General features: G+C 38.8%; 1 protein-coding gene across 6 annotated transcripts in view; it reads left to right on the forward strand.

The window, feature by feature from the left end:
- COL25A1 (collagen type XXV alpha 1 chain) overlaps positions 1 to 18132 on the forward strand; it is a 478322-nt gene that overhangs the window by 340197 nt on the left and 119993 nt on the right. For 5 of the 6 annotated variants that reach the window (XM_032633192.1, XM_032633196.1, XM_032633193.1 and 2 more), the window contains exons 1-3: positions 5681 to 5875; positions 14477 to 14584; positions 16142 to 16177. In XM_032633192.1, coding sequence (XP_032489083.1) covers positions 14570 to 14584; positions 16142 to 16177 — 51 coding nt within the window. In that variant the 5' untranslated portion in view covers positions 5681 to 5875; positions 14477 to 14569. Of the gene's footprint in view, positions 1 to 5680; positions 5876 to 13648; positions 13721 to 14476; positions 14585 to 16141; positions 16178 to 18132 lie in introns of those variants that run through there. The other variant, XM_032633191.1, reaches the window with a different exon arrangement.

The following is an 18132-nucleotide window of genomic DNA, read 5'->3' on the forward strand; positions in this document are numbered from 1 at the left end:
GAAGTAGAAACTAAATAGGAATGGATGCTGTTGATTTCTTCTGTCAGTTATTAACAATTTACTCCCAGTTGGCCAAAGGGGGAAAAAAAGGCCTATTCTTTGATTCTCCTTCTCTTTCCGATTCTAACGGCAGATGTTCTTCTTGCTCTCAGTATTTTCCCCCGGATTCAGTGGGCCTTAGTGCTCTGACCCAGACTTTACTGTTCCATGCCACTCTTCTATATTAATCCTTAGTTTGACTTTCACTTCCTTTTTCCTTTCCTTCCTTACATCTAATTATGATAGTCATAACAAAGGAAATCCAACAAAGAATAAGAGAGTGGAAGGGAAATTAAAGGCCTAATAATTCACAAATTGGTTAATGATTCCTTGTACAAAAGTTGACTCTAGCAATTCCTTTGAAAATAATTTTTTCTCAATCATATTCGTTTCACGCCATTTTCCCAACATTTAATAATTTTCCCAAACATTTCACAAGTCGAGAAACATGGAGAATTGTACAAATGGACAAATGTTTGTGAAGCTTCATCTCAACTGTAGGTAATGTAAGGAGCTGGAAAATGGTAAATTATTCTTCCTTACTTTGTGTTCCGTAATTGCTAATATTCCACACCACCCAAGGAGAATAGTTGACAGTGCCTTATGTGTAAATATGTAAGTAATTCAATTTCAATAATGATATGATAGGCATACATCTTGTAATTCTTTAGCCACATATGGGAATCATAAAAGTTGTAGCTGGTAGAACTGGTAACTTATCTGAGTATACCAGATGCCACCTGGTTTTTAAAATGTAAACTCTGGTCCTTATGGGTACTGAAACTGTAGACTCATTGAATTAAAATAAGGCCTATGAAATATGTTTTTACTTGGGAAACTGGGCTATTACTTTTATCTTTTAAGACACCAGAGAAATATTTTCCTTGGTTTTATTTATGTTTAATACCATCATTTCACATGTTCAAACACAGAATACAGTTATTCACTGTTCATTCTTTTTTATTTTTATTTACCGGTAAATAAGGCAAACATTTCATTTAATGTTTACTAAGTTAAAAGGCGATGTTACACTTTGAAATAATTCTTGTAATCATAGGGAAAACAATCTTGCTTCTGTTATATGTGGCAAGTTCCTTTGATACATGACATATTAAGTACTTTTAAATAGAGAGACAATCGACCCCATCAGAAACTGCAGCTACAGCTTATTTTGAGCAGGCATTTTCAGTAACTTTCCAAGACAAGTTGATCTTTACTCTTAACATTTTTGGCTGGCTTATTATCATCTAAATATTTGAAATTGGAAGGTATAAAAGGAAATTTGAGGTAAAAAAAAAGAGTTTGAATATTATCAGTGTAGTTATTTCAAGTAAATTATAGGTGCACATAAATATCACTTTTAAAGAGTAGATGTAATAGGGCTTCCCTGGTGGCGCAGTGGTTGAGAGTCCGCCTGCCGATGCAGGGGACACGGGTTCGTGCCCCGGTCTGGGGGGATCCCACGTGCCGCGGAGAGGCTGGGCCCGAGGGCCATGGCCGCTGAGCCTGCGCATCCGGAGCCTGTGCTCCGGGGCGGGAGAGGCCACAGCAGTGAGAGGCCCACGTGACGCAAAAAAAAAAAAAAACAAAAAAAAAAGTAGATATAATAAACATCATAGTATATCACAACTTAATGTTAAAAATGTATCGCATTTCATTAAATAGCATCATCACCAACCACAGCCAGGAAATGAAAACTAAAAAGGAGAAAGTTCATATTATGATTTCTAACATCCATATCATTAAAAAGTTTAGACTTAATTTCACAGAAGTTGGGAAATTCTAAGATTCCCGGAGAAACCATAACTCTCGCATAGATTACAACAGCCTCTTTCATGAGGAGGTCAAATCATGGGACTCCTCCCAAACGGATCCATCACTGTGGGGTGTTATATCACTATAACAGTGTATCTATCACTTCCTTTTCAAAAAGGAATTACACCTTGTTCTCTTCTTCCTCCTAGAGGTCCTGTATATTTTGAAAGTTTTTTGATTTAAGAACCAGTGGTCTGAATTACAACATGTGATTGATACAATGAGAACATATAGCCCTTTCTTCAAATGTTAATACAACAAAATAAAGTTCCTGCAAGGGACTAACTGAATTACTTCCTTTCTGAAGCAAAGCCCTTCCACACTTGGCTCGTTTCTAATTCAACATTCAGAAACACTAGATCAGAGATCTTTAACTAGTACTCTGTGGCCCAGATCCTCCCCCCAAATGTATTTTTGTTTGGACTATAAAATGTTTTAAAGTAAATTTGAATTGGTAGCAAATGTTTAAAATCTGAAGCATTTGTTAAAAAAAAAAAAGAAAAACCTCAGATTTCTGGCTTCTCTTGGAGCATGTGAAGATGTAGCAGTACTAGGTAGGCCTTCCCCTGTGGCAAAATCAGTTAAGTCCTCCTAGTTTCCTTTTAGCCCCAGCTTGACTCCTATTCAGCCAAGCATCCCCACTTCCTTTTGTCTTAAACCTGCTCCGTTATTAATGTTATCTGCCTGGTCCTTAGAGCCATTTGCATTTACTCCGTGTTCAACAAGTAACATCAAATATAAATATAAATATAATTATAGGGCATTCAAATGTCTTAAATCGCATTCAGTATTTTAGGTCCATATGGAAACATGCAAATTTCAGGGATGCTTTCAAGACACAGACTATTTTAGTTTTGAGTAGTTGAACAGACCCTGGGAAAACACTAAAATTTAGGATGTAGACTAAAGGGGGATATTAGAGAATAGGACTAGTTAACTAGTAGAGGAACGTACCTCGAGTGATACTACTACAAGTAACAATACTCTCTGGTGAACTCTTCTGCTACTCCATTATCCTTTTGTTGCTAAGGTCATTTTTGAATAGTTCCATTATCCCAGAGGGCTATCAAGTGTTAGCTGTGGACTCAAATTTATTTGTGGGGGAGGGTGAACTTCAGAGGTGGATTAGGAAATACAAGGATAGCTGTCCACTTGTTATAGCTGAGCCCCATGGGACTCTCACCAGCTCTTTTATACGCTGGTTTCTAGCCATCTACCTCTTCTGAGGGAAGAAGAAAAGAGGCTGCCATCCAGGAAGCATGCCCAAGGAATTTTAAAGTCAACTCAATTTAATATCATACAAAGGAAGTTTAGCAAATACCCATTAAGCCAGACACTAAATAGAGTCTCTAGGGAATAACAGGACACTTTTCCTTTTCTCCCAGAATGAAGAATGCAAAAAAAGTTGAGTTTTTCTCACAGGACAAATGCCGATTTTCCCTTCAGTGTAAGGTGCCCTGTCAGCAAATGAACCTTCTATTTGCTTGGCACTGTTCTTTCCTGATCCTACTGTGCCTCCTCTCTCAAGTGTAGACTGTTTTCTTCCAGAACGTGGGTGGGGTATATGCAAGTTGAGGTGAGCCCTTGACCTGGCAACCTCAGCTAGAAAGCACCCCTTGGTTTCAACAGAAGTATAGGTGCAGAATATTATTGTCTTGTATGTTATCATGATACTGTACCATCTTTGAGGGAAAATCCCTGGAGAATTAAAAGATTATTAATTTTTTATTAAATAATTCAGAATTTTCATGCAAATTGCATGAAAATCAGATGGGTGGAATTAAAGCTTTTGCATGATTTATTTTTTAAAGGGGTGGGATTGTTAAGCAAATTATTATGCAGTGTTTGGTAATCAAATTGATGTTCTAAAAAAAATCTCTGTATTTTTTTTTTAATTTCCTAAAAGATCAAAAATTTTCACGGGTCTGTTTTTGCATTTACTTGCAAAACCTATATGCTAACTATAATGTGCTTATTTATTCATTAAAGCAATTAATTAAAGATACTAGATAGCAATTGATCAGGCTAGTTCTGATTAATATATAAAATTGAAATCATAGATGGAAATTTATTTTTAATTACTGTAAACTGGTATAACTTATAATATATAATTCAGTTTACCATATATTTAGACAGGCTATTTGGCAATCTAGCCTATATTAACAAGTTGTATTTCTCAAAACTAAATTCATTGCCTTATCTTCAAAACTTACTACTCTTCTTACAATCTTTAATTCTGTTAAATGGATCTTTGTCATCAATTTTGGAACAAGTTTACAATCCTTCCTTGAAACCCTCAGAGTCAAATGTGTTTCAGAATTTAGAGTTTTTAGGTATTAGAAAGCTAATATTGTTGATACACCAGGCATTGTCTGACACCCTTAAAGAGGCCTGAGGTACTCTGTAATTAAACCATTAATTTCTGCTGTGAAATGCATGCATGTTCCCGCTAAGCAGGATTATTAGTGAGCAGAAATAGCCTCACATCTGTTCAAATAAGTTTTTGCCACCAAATGGGTTTGCTGCAAAGTTAGAAAAATCTTTAGTTAAACTTATGAAGAATTGTTTTGTGTTCAGGGACTTTCAATTTTGGAATTGCAGAGAAAGGATCATGGACTACATCTTGATTTTTAATCTGTTCATCATAATTTGGCCAGGGTTGTCTTCCTCAAATGCACGTATGGCATGGCACGTTCATTTTATAAACACCTTCGTGGTTTCCCACAACTTCCCCCTTTAAAGCTTTTTTGAAGACTTCCCATATATATACCCTATCAACTTTTCTAGGCTCTTACCTAAAAACTGCTTCACCCCAACTAAACTCAACTTACCAGCAATTTCCAAGTATACCTTCCTCCTTTTTGCTCACTATACTTCAGACTGGAATACCTTCTTCCAGAGGCCCCAAGTTCACACCGCACCTCAAATAGCATCGTCCTTTTCATCCTTCTTCACCCATCTCAAATCCCACCTCTACAGAGGCACAACTCCATTCCCCAGTCAGAATGTGCTTAAAAAGCATACTGCCTGCTCCTCTAACCAGCACTAATTTAGTATATTTTCCATTTGAATTGAAAATCATGTGATAACCTCCCTTCCCTACTAGATTTAAACACTTACAGCTTCTTTCACTATATTTGGCATATTTAAGAGTCACTTGTTAGATGAAGGAATGGATGTTTTAGTATAATCTCTCTTGATCTCATCAATCTAACCTCCTACAGGAATCCCACACCCATAGTCCTTGCCATTGCCCTTATCCTAACCTTCTCAAGTGGAGAACAGGGTCTAGATCTCAAGGGAATACCTAGAACACGACCTAATCTTTGTATTCTAAGTGTAGATTCAGCATATCTTTGGAAAAGAAAAATATACTTTCTCTTTGGTTCCAATATTCATCTTGCTGATACTGTCAGGAAGGAAGGCAGCAGAGCCCTTGGAGAGTGGCCAGGCACTACAGGGTACTTCATTATGCAGGTCTCAACTTAAACATCACTTCCCTGGGAAGTCCTCCCTGACCAGCTGACCTCAGTTAGGTCCCCTTTCTTTGCATTCTCATAGCTTTTGTTTTGCTAACAGTCATCATATTCACTTTGAGGGTATGATTCTCATCCAAAACCTCAGATGATTAAGAAAAATTAATTTCTTGGTCATCTTAAAGACTTAATTTTCTATAACAATTTGATTTCTGAACCTACATCTCCACTTGTTGACTAAACAACAAACATCAGTCTTCTTGAGATTTCCACACTTTCTTCCTCCTTTTGGACAGACTCACTTTTCTGCGGTCTTATAGCATCAGAAGGTCTGGGGGTGAGAATTGAGAGGCACCTTGTCTTCTCCTGTCGGTCCACACAGTTTGCTGCTGAGAAGGCAGCGTGGCCCAGCTAACCTGCAAGGCCCTTCAGAAACAGTGTGTCAGTGCTGCATCACTGGGGCATGGGGGACTCTCTGCTGTTTCTGTGCCATGCTTCAGACAGGGAAATCTTTTGCAAGGCTGCCCCTGGTCCTGTGCATCTAGGTAAGTCACATAGCCATTTCTTCTTTGAGGTATTGTTACCTTCCTGGAAGTGCTGTAGGGAAGCAGGGCTTAGGCCCCCTCTGCTCTCGAGGACCACAGTTCTCCTTCCTCTCTTCCAGTTTGGGGGAATATCTTCCTAGATATTTTTGATTTCTAGCAATGTTGGCAAGCAAGTTTTCTTTTCCACCCTGCCTCCTCGTACCTCTCCTGACTCAATAGCAGATGGCCAACCAAGAGCTTGATTGAGGGACAAAGGAAATGGAGGACTATAAGGGAAAAAGAGCATAGACACTTATATGAAAAGAGATCCCAGCCACATTCATAATTGCCCGTTTAATGTCTGCATGACTTCATTGTACTCTAAGCTCCATGAAGCCTGGGGAAAGTCTTTCTAATCTCAGTGTCCAAATATTGCCTTTTTTATAGTAAGCATAATTATTAGAGTAGTATAAATTCTTCTTGAATAAATGAATGAATAAATGGGAATGAAATTCAGAGACTGTGAAGGATTTATGGGATGTATAGTGGCTAAGAGGGTAGACTCTGCAGCAGATGGCTGGGGTGTGAATCTTGGCTCTGCTCCTATATTTAGGTGGGCAAAACCCATAACCTCTTTGTGCTTCCAATTCCTCATCTGTCAAATGGTTGTTGTGAGGAGTAAAAGAGCTAAAGCTCTTAGAACTAATACCCGGCACATAGTAAGTATCATATGAGTATCCACTACTATCATTACCATCATCATCATTATTTATTACCTTATTATTATTAAGAAACCCTAACAGAGGACTGATTCAATGATAGCAAAGTTTATATAAATAAAATTGACATAATTTTAATTTTGCACTATTTTCCAGACTGTGAGGCTCTTTTGTTTTCTTCCCTGTTTCCCACATCTACACTGCATTCTCTGGTTCCCTTGGGCTGGGGCAGTCCTGGAATCCTACCTCTTATCATGACGTCTTATCTTTTGTTGGTGTTTCTTAGCTGTATGCCCTCGGGAAACACAACACCCCCTGGAATCCCTTCTTAGATCATAGCAAGGAGATCCTGTCTCAGTATGTGTACTTCAGGTGGTTTTGCTTATTCTTTACCTCTTCCAGTGTTGAAGTTTTTCTGCCATCTTTCTGCTTGTTTATAGATCCTTTGCAGTTTGTCTTTGCTTACATAGCATTTCAGTGGCTATAGTATTTAATGACATGACTTTGTCAATGTAGAGATTGCATTGTTCTCTTTCTCTTCTAAATAATTTGTAAATTCACATTTATCATATACATATAAAAGATAATTCCTGGAGTGACTAGGGTTAACATTTATGATAGAACACAATAGCATGGAACTTGGAGTATCTATAGAAAGGAAAAATTAACTTTTTGAGCCAAATATTTAATTTAACTACAGAAAGCTAGTTCTTTCCATAATTATCATAAGACAGTCTTTTTCAGCCAGCTATAAATACTGATTTTTCACAGGCTTCAGGGCTCATATTATTTGGTTGTTCAAAGGATTCTTTTAGCTGTTTAGCTTCATATGGTTGATTTTTCTCTTCAGACAGATTATGCCATCTACTGCAATATGGAATGATTTAGCAGCAAATTTCCTCCTTTTAATTTTTTTCCTTAGTTAGCCTTCTAAGAGTTCCTGCTGTTAAACTAAAGTTATTCTTTTACCTAAATATTTTTGCTATCTATTATAATATTTCCCCATCTGGTCTCTCTTAGCTAGAAATCATTTTATCAACTTCTAGGAATATGTGTCTTTATTTATGCTACACACAGACCCACTGTAATGGTTGTGTCGCAATGCATGATATGTTTTGGGTAAACAGAATTATGATACTGTTTACATTATGGAGAAACTCAGGGGTTCTCATTTCTCAGCATAACACATATCTTTTCTTCCAATACGATTTGCTATGGGGGCCCCTTGACCAACTTTATAATTAAAACAATTGTTTATTTCTTCCTCCAGACCTCTACAACCTCACGGACACTCCCTTGTGCTTACTAGTAAGCATCCATCATCAGTGATATTGGCCATTGTTAGCCTGTTCTTACTATGGGTCATTTATGTGCATTTATTCAGCATAATGAATGATGCAGTAAACAGTGGAGTCAAGTGTGTCTACCACCTTGAGTCATTTGCCTGTACAGAATCTTTGTTAGGAAAGTTCACATTCCTCCTGTTTCTACAACCACTTTTTATTAATCCTATTTGTAGTTACCTCTTCCTCTGTTCATCCCTTAAATCAAAGTCTTTCCAAGGGTTCCTTCCTAGGTCTGTTCTCTCTACAGCCTCCCTAGGTGACCCCACATAGCCCTATGACTTGTGATTCCCACCTCTCTCCTGACTATTTTATATGCACATATAAAATAGTGTCTGCCCCTTGGTTGTCCATATACACCTCAAATTCAGCAAGCTAACTGAACTCATCATCTGAAACCACCTGCCTGCCCCAGAAAACCCTCTTCCTTCTAGTGTTCCCTCTACCATCTTTCAGTTGCTCAACCTAGAGACCTAGGACCATTCTCTGCTCCCCTTTCTCCCTTATGTTCTCAGCCAAGCTACAAGTCCTATGGATTCTACTTCCTCAATATCACACGAAACTATCAGTTTGTCCTCTAGTTCTAGGGCACAGTCCCTCAACTAGACTACTGTAACATCTTCCTAAATGCTCATTCTGTCTTTGATTTTACTTTTGCCTTGCCAACCCCCATCCCCTCTTCCACCTGGCTGGGGAGTCTTCCATGGCTGCCCAAACCTTGCATTAGGTGCACGTTTTATTTCTTTTGCAGCCCCTCCATTCCTCCATTGTAATGATTATCGCTTCCTATCATTACTGGCTGCTTATTTTTTCCTATTTCCCCGCCACACATTAAACCCAGTGAGCTTAGGGTCCTTTCCATTCAATCCCCAGGGCCTAGCACAGTGAAGACTGCACAGAAGGGACTCAGTAAATACTTCTTAAATATTGTTGTATATTCATCTATTTTTAAGCTTTCTAATACTTAAACTATAAAACAAGTAGAGAGAAATTATAAACACAACATTTCATAATGACAAAGTCTGGAATCAGAATTCCTGGATTAAGTTTCTGGCTCTATCATTGCCTTATTGAATATTCTTGACAAAACCCAAAAGTTTCTCACTATAATGTAATCATGTAACACTCATCATTTCTGAGTACACAGTAAAAATGACAATAGCATCTTGAATTTATGGCTTCCAAGTAGTTAGCAGCATTTCTTATGAATTACTTATTTGTTCACCATCCCTTTGGGGTAGGCCAGCGTCTTTCCTTCTAGAAGGTAATGAAGGGAGATAGAGTTCCTCCTGTAATGGTGTCAAAACACTGGTCCTGGTTGGTTACCTACTTCACAGAATGTGGGGAAGATTCATGAAGTTATCTGAGTCTTTATGCTCAGGAAGATGGATTCTATAAAGTAGTTTTACACGCTTGTATATCCAATTTCTTAAGAGCTCAAAATATTGGGGGGTGAAAATGTGTACAAATGATTTCAGTACTTCAGCTTATTCCTGGGCTCGTTCTCCATGTTTTTCTGGAGACGGTTTTTTTTTTTCCACACCCACTCAAACCATCTGTGTACCAGGCAAGTTTTCCAAGATGTAAAACCAAGTGAAATATGTCCATTCCAGTTATTTAGAAAGGACTGTGACTAATGATACTGTGGAAGGATGGCATGGGTGATGAAAAGGTACGCTCTCTGTGTGAACAGCTAGGGCAGCCTAGCAGTTAGAGTCACACAAAGCCTAGCCATACAGACAAGCACTCAGCACAGGGCTTTTCAAACTTACCCTCCAAAGACTTTCTGCAGGAAGCAGAATCAGCTGAGTGTCTCTGTGACCTGGAGATATCCCCTGTGAGATGAGGTTCTCTACCACCGTCAAATGGTAACATTTTTAAAAATGTGTGCAAGTTTTACATTCTATCCCAAATATGTCAACGTTTGCTTTATATAAAAATGTCTCAAATTATTTACCATTGGGGATTCCCTGGCCGTCCAGTGGTTAGGACTCCGCCCTTCCACTGCAGGGGCACAGGTTCAATCCCTGGCTGGGAAACTAAGATCCTGCATACCACATGATGCGGCCAAATATACATACATACATACATACATATATATATATATATATATATATATATATATATATATATATATACACACACCATTCATTAAAATGGACTCTTAAGGAAGAGGTACCATATTTATTATTGCCTTTAAACTCTCCCCAGGACACTGGCATGTGCTTTTTTTCAAACATTACCCCAGTTTGAAAAGCACAGAGTCCTAGGATATTATAGCCCAGGCCATGGATTTTTGTTAGAACTTAAGAGAATTTGCCCACCTGTCCCCTTTCTACTCTGCTACATGTAAACTCCTGAAGTCCTTTTGCCTAACTCACTGATGAAATCTTTTAAATGTTGCTCTAAGCACCTGATTGGTAGCATGTCCACTGTTAAGATGATGGAGGAATATAAAATCAGCTTCCTCAGCAACCTAAGTGTCCATCAACAGATGAATGGATAAAGAAGATGTGGCACACACATACAATGGAATATTACTCAGCCATAAAAAGAAACGAAATCGAGTTATTTGTAGTGAGGTGGATGGACCTAGAGTCTGTCATACAGAGTGAAGTAAGTCAGAAAGAGAAAAACAAATACTGTATACTAACACATATATATGGAATCTAAGAAAAAAAAAAAAGGTCATGAAGAACCTAGGGGTAAGATGGGAATAAAGACACAGACCTACTAGAGAATGGACTTGAGGATATGGGGAGGGGGAAGGGTAAGCTATGACAAAGGGAGAGAGTGGCAATGGACATATATATATACACTACCAAACGTAAAATAGCTAGCTAGTGGGAAGCAGCCGCATAGCACAGGGAGACCAGCTCAGTGCTTTGTGACCACCTAGAGGGGTGGGATAAGGAGGGTGGGAGGGAGATGCAAGAGGGAGGAGATATGGAGACATATGTATATGTATAACTGATTCACTTTGTTATAAAGCAGAAACTAACACACCACTGTAAAGCAATTATACTCCAATAAAGATGTTAAAAAAAAAATCAGCTTCCTCAAATAGAGATTTTCTGTTGGAGAAATAGTATCTGTCTGAGATGGGAATTATCTAACCACTTCTCTCTTTAGATCTCATTAACACTGGAAACCAAACTAAGTTCTAAAACTTAATGCTTTTTTGTAAGCATTTAGAAAATGTGATCAAACAGCAAACTGGTCATGCTCAGATATTAGTGCAAGAAGTGACTTATTTATACATGCAAATTTCAAAGCATTTGTAAGGTCTACCATGTGTGCTGTTAAAAGGGTTTTAATTTTAAATTATTTTTGTTAGATAATCCCATTTAAAGTAACACTATGATTTATCGCCACTAATCAAGATGCTGATCCCTCATAGACTTCTTTTTTGTATCTGTTTTTGTTCTTTGTTACATAAATACGAGGTTTATATGTAAAATTCTGACTGTGTAATATAGGGCTAATGAGTCACAGATGGAAAGATGCTGGCACGTTACCATCTAATAACATTTTAAACTCATATTCCATAGTAAAACAAAAGCAAACTGTACACATCTGTTTTCCAACTTGTAGCATTTCTGAATTTGTGGAGAGTCTCTGTTTAAAGGACTTTTACTTGAGGAGAAGAAAAAGAGGATATAGGTCACCTCAAAACTACCCAGCCACTTAATAACCTTATCAGATAGGACTTGGCGAAAGGGATAAGATTTCCTAGGCTTTGCTTCCTGAGAAGTCCCAGCTCTAAAGAACAAGAATCAGAGGCATTAGGGCTGAAGCGATGTCTCAGACTACAAACATAATTTTATTGTCTCTCTTAAGAAAAATATATCCCTAATAAGGAGGAAATCAGGGGGAAAATATACCAAAACTAATAAAATTTGAAAACTAGAAACTTTCTGGCTTTTTCTAGAAATATCCTCGAAGTAGATTTGGGTGGGAAGAGGAGAAAGGCAGTGGGGAGGAGAAAACATAGGAAGGAATCCTGCAGACGCTCGAGACCATATATTATCATGGTTGTTGTTTAATTTTTGTATGGTAAAAGTATTCTTTATGGGGAAAAAATTGGAATACAAGGCTCTGATATCACATGTTGTTGGAAAAAGAACACAGGCAAAATTTCTCTCTCAGACCTACCCAACTGATAACGCCTGTGAACACAAGTTAGTACAAGCTAGTAAAGTACAGGCTTTTAAAATATCCTTTGCCCATTTTCCTTGGTTAAGGAATTCAAAACCACTTTTCTGCTTCAAGGGGGTGTGTGAACTGTCAAGTTCTTTTGGAAAAGTTACGTGACAGAAGTGATTACTGCAGAGTGTGACCATAAATCCCCCTGACATGAAATACACATGTTATAAGAGGCAGATTTCCATCCACCACCTCTGCAGGAATTCCTGAAACAGGAAAGACCTGAGAATCATCATATGATTGGAGACAGAAATTTTGATATGTGGGTGGTAAGACTATATTTTTTGACGCGTACTGCATTTATTCTGAGGAATACATCTGATCTGACTGCAAAATTCTGTTCACTGTTGTCCAAAAAAGATTTGATACATGTATTGTATGTCCTGAGTTGTAAACAGAATATCAGTAGAGGGAAATTACAGTGTTGTGTTCATAACAGAGTCTGTAGTTATCTCCATTCTGTACTAACATTTTGTACGTAAGAGTCCAGAAATCTTAAGCGTATGTACACAGATCCCAGTGTACCTGAGTTCTCAAGCTGACCGTTCCCTTTAAGAAATGGTTGGCTTGGGGGCCTCATGTGTCTGATTCTGTTTACTGTGTCAAACAAGGCAAGACTTAGAGCCAGGACGGGGTGGCATTAGGTACGTGCTTGTTGTGTTTGTCCACCAGTGGAATGTCTGTGTGACGTTTTGTGTCGTGTTGTTTTGGTGCTGTGCCCTGTCCATAGGGTCTGCCAGGCTTCTCCACAGTTGCCGCTCTGCACAGTAATCAGATCCTCACCGTCAAGGTTCGTGGTTGGCACCCATGCCCGCGCAGTCAGAGCCCGCAATCAGCATAAGAGTGAGCTGCAACAGCTCAACTGGCTTTCCGAGTCCAGTCCTTTCCTCACACACACAGGTTATTGGGCACTTGGAACCTCACCTCCATCAGTGAGGTCAAACGTCCATTAAGAAGGAAAATCTTGAGCCTATAGGAGAAGAGTGTATCGAAGTCGAAGAGAGGCAGGCAAGCTCTGTGAGGCTGTGCCACGCCTCGGTGGTTTGATTGGCATGCACCGCAATGCTCTGTGACAGTTTTCAGTGGATTGAACAATCCTAAATACTCTGGACTTCGGGCATCCATAAAATGACAGTCGAGTTCGTGCCGCGTTATGCTGGTTGAGGAGTCTGACGGAAATTGAACTGGCGCTTCGTCTCCGGACTTTCCGCTCAGCGTGCAGGATGCAGGTGGCCCCAGGTTACCTGCTTCTTTAACACACAACATTGAAAGAGGCCCAACGCCCACAGCAGAAAAAGATTCATTTCTAACTAAAAATCTGGTTTCCCCATCCCGTTTCAGGGTTCTGTTTCTTTCAAGAAGAGCCAGAGGGTCCGATGTCAGACACAAGCGCCAGTTCTGTTTTGTTTGATGGTTATTATGAGTCTAATGTGTGTATCTTTATTTCTTTCTTGGGGCCTTCTGATGCCTATTCTTCAACTCTCTCACCTCTGAACTCCAACCTTTGACCTCACCTGACTGATCAGATGGTGTTTCCTAAAATCAATCATGGGTTTCTCTCTGCTGATCAGCAGCTCATTAAACGCCGCCTCATTAAGGTAGTGCTTATCCTTGCTCGAGTCTGATTTCTCCTTTACATTCGATTTTTACTCTGTATACTGCTGCTTTGCCATTTATCTCTCATAGGCAGAGTGTGGGTGGTGGGTATTTATTTTAAAATATCCTAGAGCAAAATTATGTTTAGTGAGCTGCATTTGTTTGAAATGTATGTGAAAATACCAAAACCAAAAGGTATAGAAAGCCAATCTAAGTTCTTCTTCAATTAAAAAAAAAAAAAAAAAAAAAAAGAAAGCTTAAAAATTACATGCAGTGATAGATCCAGTTTCTAAGCTCTCTAGCTTTGGTAATTTATAAATTATTACACAGCATGACAAGAGCCTTGTATGTTTAATTTTATAGGTTATGAAAAAGTAAATATTTGTCCAACTCTAAATGCAGCCATTTTATTAAGCCAGGTGAATATAACTGATGCAGCATTGTCACGGATAAAGTTATGCAGACGTTTTCTGCCAGCTCTGAGTATCATGGTAACATATACACTATTTCCAAGAGCTGAGAGTGCTGGTTTCTGAGCTGCTTTGATTTCAACAACGTCTACTCAGCTCGCCCAGCATGAATATTTATTTGCTTCCTACTGGCAGGCAAATTGCCTACAGGCTTTACCATTTGTGGTTGTTCTGGGTCTTTTCGCAGTATAAATGTGAATTAGATAATAGAAATTTAAAGTGTTGAAAAGAAGACCTGGGTCTTTATCTTTCACGGTTATTGTTGGTCTGTCCCCTTCTCCATCGTAGGGTGACCAAGGACAGGCTGGGCCTCCAGGCCCTCCAGGACCTCCAGGCCCACGAGGGCCTCCTGGGGACACAGGGAAAGATGGCCCCCGCGGAATGCCAGGAGTGCCTGTGAGTTGCTTTTTGGATCAGTTGTTCTCACAGGTTTTGCTTCCTTTAAAGCGCTGAAAATTGGGTTGGAGTTGGGGACGGGGGTGGCAGAGGTCAAGTGAGCGGAGTGGGTTGAAGGAAGTGGCATGATAGGAAAGTCCCGGAGCGGAGAGGGTACTGTCAGCTGGAATCTGCTTTACCACTCAACCCTCGGGGCACCCACGCAAACCACGGCGAGACGCCTGGAGACAGCAACTGACCTGGTCTTCAGGTAAGCCTCAAGAAGGCTGCGAGTGGAGACGCCCGATCTCACTTGTGTCCTGACTGCCATAGAGTACCTCGATGCCTTTGGTTGAAACGGAAGACTAGCTTGACAAACTAGGTGGGAGATTGATAACATTTTACAAAGGATCAAAATAGAGACAATAAAGTCCTATGCAATTTATGGAAAGTAAAAGAGGTAAATCTTCCTAATATTTATCCCTTGCAAGTAACTTGACCCCCCCAATCACTAATAAAATAGTAAAATTAATGGTTAAAACATCAGTGGTTATGGTTGGAATATCGTTTGTCCTTTGTATGTGAAGCTTATTAATAGAAATGACTTAACAGCGATCTCAACACTTAGATCTAAGTACTAATTTACTTAGTACTTAGCTACTAAGATTGGTCAAGTGTCAATAATAGAGTAGTAGCACAGGACACTAGATAAATGGTTTGGTTGGGTAGAGGCAACTCGGCAATTTAAAGAAATACATGGAAAAGGTCAAAAATTTGTACACTTATGACTTTAGGACGTGAAATTCAGGTTTATTGCTGAATTAAATTATTTATTTAATGTATTGCTTTAACTTAAATTATTTTCATCAGTGTTTTTGTAGTACAAAAGTAATAATAAAATATTTATCCACAAAGTAGAAAAATTTGAAAATAAAGGCAACCAAAAAAGAAAAAACAAATCAGCCATAGTCATTAATGTTTTGGTAGATTTCATTTTTATATGTATATATTTATGTAATTTTTGAGTGACTCTTTTTTTTAAGACTGTAGGGTACTTTAAAACTTTGCTGGGACAACCTTCTTATAAGCCTCATGCCCCTCACCAAAAGTTGCTATAAATTTGTCATATGAAATAAGGAATTGACTTTCAGCGTAATATGCTGGTTGTTAGAACTGCCTTCACTGGACCATCAGAGGTAGTGGTTTCATCCTAAAAGTGTCTTCTAATGTCTCACCTTTTCTTGGGATGAAACCCCAAAAGATAGAGAACCCATAGCTGCTTTACAGTATAATCACTCCTACTCTTTTTATTTAGAATACCTTCTTGGCATAATTCTTAAATCTCTGCTGTAATATAGATTCGTTGTATTAAATCCTAAAATGTTTATAAAATGCATTTGAAGAAAGAACGTCAGCGCTCTTTAAATGACATTGTATTTGCATTCCTTTCTTTAGCCTAAAAAGTATATATTTGACATTCAAGATCCCTAGTGGATATTGTGAAAAAGAAAAAAAGAAGATTGAAATTGGTTTTTACTGTTTACAGCATTAATAAAATTATCATTATTCTTTTTTAAGGGTGAACCAGGGAAACCGGGAGAACAAGGCTTGATGGCAAGTATCTGAATTTATCTTTTTCGATACTGAAAAGAATGAAAAGACAAGTTACTCAAAACTGTGGTCAAGACTGTGTGTAACAAGTGTGCCTGTTCTGTGATCTGTAACAAAGAGTGAGAATTAGTAAAAGTTAAAAAGTGATAGGGATAACTGAATCACTGTGCTGTACCCCTGAAGCTAACACAACATTGTAAATGAACTATACTTCAATTTTTTTTAATGGTTAAAAAAAAAAATGTATTCCTTTAAAACGAACAACCAAAAAAGAAGTGATAGGGCCTGTCCATCACATGCTAAGGATCACATGACAACACATCTGCAGAACTGATACAGGAGGAAAAAAGAGGGAGATTCCAGGTGAAGCAAGTGACAGAGGATGCTGAGGAAGACTCTGTTATAAGAGATTAAATTCAGGGATGTGCCTATTAGCTTCAACAGAAATGAGATTTCAGAGGAACCAGGTGTCACTACCTGTGAACTAGTAGAGCAAACCTTCGACAGTGATTCCAGAGGTTTTTCTTTTGCCGAAGGGAGAGAACAGTTGTGCCTTCTCGATCCCTGAAACTGTTAGTAAAACGGTAAGTTAGTGGTTAAAATGTCAGCAGTTATGGTTTGAATATCATTTGTCCTCCCACCCAGAGAGAAACAGTGGTGCGTTCCTGATCTCTGTCATTAAAAAAGATCATGAAATGATTCCTCTTGGACTTGCGCGTAAACACGCAGGTCCCAGCTCCTCAAGTTTGTTTATGCTTTGCCAGTGAAAGAGAAGTTAGGGCAGCCTGCTGAGCCCCAAAGAGTAGAATTCCTTCAACTTACCTCTCCCTGTCACTTCCTCCCTGTCTCTGGAGCTACCTTCCTGACCTACTTTGTGACACGAACAATATTGGGGAACACAGGATGACGCTCTAATAACTCAAATTCCAGAGGACAGCTATGTCTCACACTTGCCTGGATGCAGTGATGACGGTCCACTTGATCATGTCCATTTCACGCGATGTGTGGCATGCAGCCTGCAGGTGCTCAGGATATAAAATGTATTTAAAAAAAAATAGAAGCTAGGTCTTAGTGAAACGAATGCATCAGAACACGCTAGTTGGTCAAGAATTAAAACAAATGTGTGCATGGGCTAAAGGTCAAAGGCTTCTCCCTGCACAGGATGCCTTCAACAGCCCTCCTGGGGAGACACTCAGCAAGCTGTAGTCCTAGCTGTCATGTAGCTGCCTTCAAAACATCACTGGTGAAATGGAAACATCCTGGGACCACACCTGACCCACTGCCTGGAAATTCTCTGTTTCTGACCTACAGTATCAAGATAGATATTTGATACAGACAATCAGGCCGGGAGTACTATAATGGATTCTTTTTAAAAAGAATAAAATGAAAGAAAAACAACAACAACAAAAGACCATATGTGAAAATTAAATAAAACATCTGTCATCCGTGGTAACTTTGCATACAAGGGCAGCATTAGCTCTCCAGGTTATAGGATCAGAGGGGGTGAAGAGTTTTTGGAAAACTACCATAGAAATTTTGAAATTGCTTTATGCAATTGAATGCACCTGTAATTTCTATTGTGGATAACGGTCAAAACATATTCCTCCCATACACTCTTACGTCCAAGGCTACTTAGGATTCTTAGGAGCCATTGTTTGTCCCCAGATGTGCAGAGCCTATGATTTTTATCATTGCCGCAGGCTTTCTACCCTGATGCCCATTTGCAGCATCACAGCAAAGTTCTAAAATAAAAATGGATGTTTAAAAAATTATAATCTTATCTTCCTTAAATTCATATACACGCTCTAGAATACACGGTGTGAATAACAAATTAGTCCCATTTCCCTACCACTCCTAGCTTAATGTCATTAAATATAAATGTTCCACCTAGTCCTAAATGAATTATGTCATTGTCTTAGTTTGCTCTGGTTTCCCATTTCATATAGCAACTTTTCAGA

The sequence above is a fragment of the Phocoena sinus genome, chromosome 5 (genome assembly GCF_008692025.1).
Source record: "Phocoena sinus isolate mPhoSin1 chromosome 5, mPhoSin1.pri, whole genome shotgun sequence".
In the NCBI taxonomy this organism is placed as follows: Eukaryota; Metazoa; Chordata; class Mammalia; order Artiodactyla; family Phocoenidae; genus Phocoena; species Phocoena sinus.